This window comes from Sphaeroforma arctica (assembly GCF_001186125.1).
Source record: "Sphaeroforma arctica JP610 unplaced genomic scaffold supercont1.583, whole genome shotgun sequence".
Taxonomy (NCBI): Eukaryota; class Ichthyosporea; order Ichthyophonida; genus Sphaeroforma; species Sphaeroforma arctica.
Window position 1 is genome coordinate 40,816 of NW_014039975.1, and position 3,779 is coordinate 44,594.

Below are 3,779 nucleotides of genomic sequence, written 5' to 3' on the forward strand. Positions count from 1 at the left end.
GTCTGTGCGATGATTGACGAGTGGCAGCAGATCCCTTATAACTGTATGTGATACACGCAGGAGTAGAATGGAGGGTTTGTATCGTAGTAAAGTGTCTTCTACAGGTGAATTAGATCAATATATATATATATATATATGTACGTGACACATTGATATGTCATTGAGGCGACTAACCCGCTATAGCACGTGCTAAACTTCAGAGGAAGGAAGAGTGGTCGATAAAAGCGCTTCAGGGAAGTTTTATGGGCGCCTAAAATGGTGCGCCCAAGCGTTCAATTGCCTGGGATCATTGTGCATATGAACGTAGGCGTTTGTATATAATATAGTGTGGTAGCCTGTGTATATCTGTGTAAAAGTGAAAATATACTAATCAATACGCAGACCCATACACGTACAAACCTATATATATCGGTATATATACAAATATCTGTACTTATATATATATATATATATATATATATATATATATATTGCAAATCCATACACATACATATACACATGAGGATACACGTACACACATTTGTGTCTATATATACTACATTTAGTCAGATCTATATATAGAACAACACCTACCGATGATAAGAGCGTCCAAGCCCACCGTCTGGCAGATGGCGGCAACTGCGGTGGCACACATGTACCGAACCGCCTTGTAGGGATGTCCCAGTCCATTGATTAAATAAGGCAATAAGTCCAGTACCTATGGCCCAAAAAATAAGGTTTAGGACATTGGATCGCGCTTTTGGCTGCTGCATAGAGTGATATTTTGAATAAATATCGTCCGATTGTACTAGGTCAGAGTGTGCGCGAGATAACTATTATGTAAATCAGCACACATGGACCAGGGAGGGGGGGGTTGGAACAAAGAACTCTTCTCTATCTGATGCGTGTATGGCATGACGAGAAGCCGGTACACGTTCAGAAAAAAGGGGTGTGTGTATATGTGCAAGTGTGCAAGTGCACGACTGTATATGAAGGTATGGATGTGTGTTAGTGTATACGTGTGTATGTATGCGTTTGTATATGTGCGTATGTTTTTATGTTTATAATGGTCATAGGCATACCAGGAACTTGAATACAACTCTATATCTATATCCACAACACGCACACATACATTAGCATATGTATATATACACCCAACGATATTTAGTTGTCGACATACCTGTGGGTGGTAAACTGGATCAAGGGCAGGAATGACCATCTTAGTAGCGTAGAGGCCGTTCACCAGCGGCTGGATACTCCCGTCATCCATTGGTTGGTCTGTGCACAAACAATAATATCAGTATATCATACGGTAAGGTAACATCAGTGCAATTAGAATACAACAGTAGCAGTTGATAGAAGACGCTCATCAACCGTCGTCCATTGGTTGGTCTGTGTATAAACATAAATACATCAGTATATCATACGGTAAGTTGACATCAGTCTACTTACAGCACAATAGAAGCAATTGATAGAAGACACTTATCAACCTTTGTCCATTGGTTGAATTGATGTGTACCGATAGTCTAGATCTACCCTAAGAATGAGAAACATCTTTCCTAATAATACATCCTGTAGTCTTGTGCTGTTCAACTCAAGTGGTTTAGTGTTTTTTGGCCTATAAATATAAACCCTAAGCCCTGTGTTAGTTAGCTTATGATGCATACCTGACATCAGCGCTTTGGCCTACAAAGCAGACACAGGATAAAGTCCAAATGTTAAAAGGATGAAGCAAACTCTGCCGCTTACCAACACATTTTTTTTGGGGAGGGAGGAAGGAGTCCAACCAAATCCCTGTAGCTCTGTCAAACCGTTTGAGAACTTCACCATTACAGCTTAGAACGCACGTTTGCAGTAGCAGTTGCAGTCGATTCCACACATCTACAGCTATCAACACATACGTACAACACCCAACATACCCTTGTACCCTTGTTGCAAGCCCGTGACAATGTTGTCAGTGAGTTGAGGCCAGAAATTGGGGAGTGTTGTGAAGAGATTGGGTCCTGAGTACTTGGTGATCTGCTGCAGTGCTAATCTTCCACCATTTGCTTGTGCCCGCAGCAGCTTGACGTCGTCGTCAACAACCTCTGCCATTGGTTGCTTGGATTTCCTATTCATAAAATTTGGCGTGTTTAGAGTTTAGTACAATATATTACAATAACAACCTATGTAGTACAGAACAATATAATACAATAATAACCAATACAGTTCAAAACAACACAATACAAAAATAACCAATGCAGTACAGGACAGCATAGTACAATATATTACTATAATACAATGTAATATACGCCACCTACAAACCATATCCGAGATACATCATACCTCCCAGGACCAGCGGTGCTATTAGCTTCGTATGTTTTGAGTTGGAGTGTGTAGATGGAATGGAAGCGATGGTCGCTGTCCTCCGGGTCATCTTTGTTAATTTCTGAGTTGTACAACAACAAAAATACGACCAGTAAAGGATTTATACGACAATCGGATACACCTCCTGCGGCAAATTCGTGCCCAACAATGGAACAAAAAATCCCTGTCATCAGCACATATTGAGGCATTGAGATTTCTAAAACCAAACCTATGTAGAATGTATAAGTTCGAAACAGAGCAAGCAGGTTATGTACACGAACGTACGCAGACGAGGTTTTGTATACGTACATGTGGATGTTAAGTTTGTGATATATTTTTCAAATGAAAGCCACACAAAATTTCGCCGCAGAGGGCGTGTCCACCACTTGGAGGGCCTTGACAATAGCACAGACTGAGGCACACAGCTACGTATGTCTATATGCACGTAGTGTATACATATACACGAACGCACATATACCTATGAAGTATGGATGTAGATATCCAAGTGGTTCAACAGCATGTCTCTATACCTGGACCAGAGAAAACACACACACACACACACACCTGCCGCAGAGGGCGTGCCAACCACTGGGACGACCTTGACATCGGCACAGGCCGAAGCACAGAGATTCTTGGTGATCTTTGGGATGGGGCATGGAGTGCGCGTTCGTACTATGTCAAATAGCGCAGCAATCGCTTTGGCGCTGGAATGGGATGGGTTCGAGTTACCAGGAAAAAATAGACTATTATCGAAAGAGCCTTTGCGGCTTGGGGTACGCATACTCCGAGTCTATAGGAATAACGTTTCAGCATGATTTGCATTGGTCGAAAGAAAATGGACCATTATAAGAAGTGCAAACGGATGATGTCGTGTGGGTCGGTTTGGCATTCAAGTGAGAGCAGGCTAAGTCTACAAAACGCACTGACTACTAGCAAATACATTTGTACCAGTTCGTACCTCCTTTCTTGTAATAATGGGTCGAGTTCTGTCTTGATGGAGTCCATGAGCGGCCGGATGATTGGATTGAGTTTTGGCGGAAGAGCCTAAGTAGATATAAAATAATACAACAATTAGGGCTGAGTGGTGAAACAGTGGGACGCTTCTATAATACACATCTTCAGATGAAAAGGTCATAGATTAATTAGGTATATATATATATCTATATAAATATATATATATATATTTATATTGTGATATATATATATATATATATTGTAATATATATATATATCTTTATATATAGATATCTTTATATATATATATATGTATATATTATATATATAAATATATATGTGTATATATATATCGTCTTCAGATAGAAAGGTCATAGGTTAATTAGGTATATATATATATATATATTGTAATATATATATATATACACACACATACACACACACACAAACACGCACACATATATATATAAATATGAATACATACATATACATATATATCT

The 3,779-nt window shown here is 39.5% G+C and overlaps 1 protein-coding gene across 1 annotated transcript in view; it reads right to left on the reverse strand.

The window, feature by feature from the left end:
* Nucleotides 1-286: 286 nt before the first annotated feature.
* Nucleotides 287-3,779, reverse strand: part of SARC_07403 (hypothetical protein) — a gene marked incomplete at its 3' end in the record, with an annotated part of 16,540 nt that continues 13,047 nt past the window's right edge. The window contains exons 17-23 of the mRNA XM_014298666.1: nt 3,284-3,369; nt 2,890-3,115; nt 2,305-2,407; nt 1,899-2,089; nt 1,160-1,257; nt 574-697; nt 287-345 (exon numbers count right to left, since the gene is read on the reverse strand). Of these exons, the coding sequence (XP_014154141.1) occupies nt 287-345; nt 574-697; nt 1,160-1,257; nt 1,899-2,089; nt 2,305-2,407; nt 2,890-3,115; nt 3,284-3,369 (887 nt within the window). The remainder of the gene's footprint in view (nt 346-573; nt 698-1,159; nt 1,258-1,898; nt 2,090-2,304; nt 2,408-2,889; nt 3,116-3,283; nt 3,370-3,779) is intronic.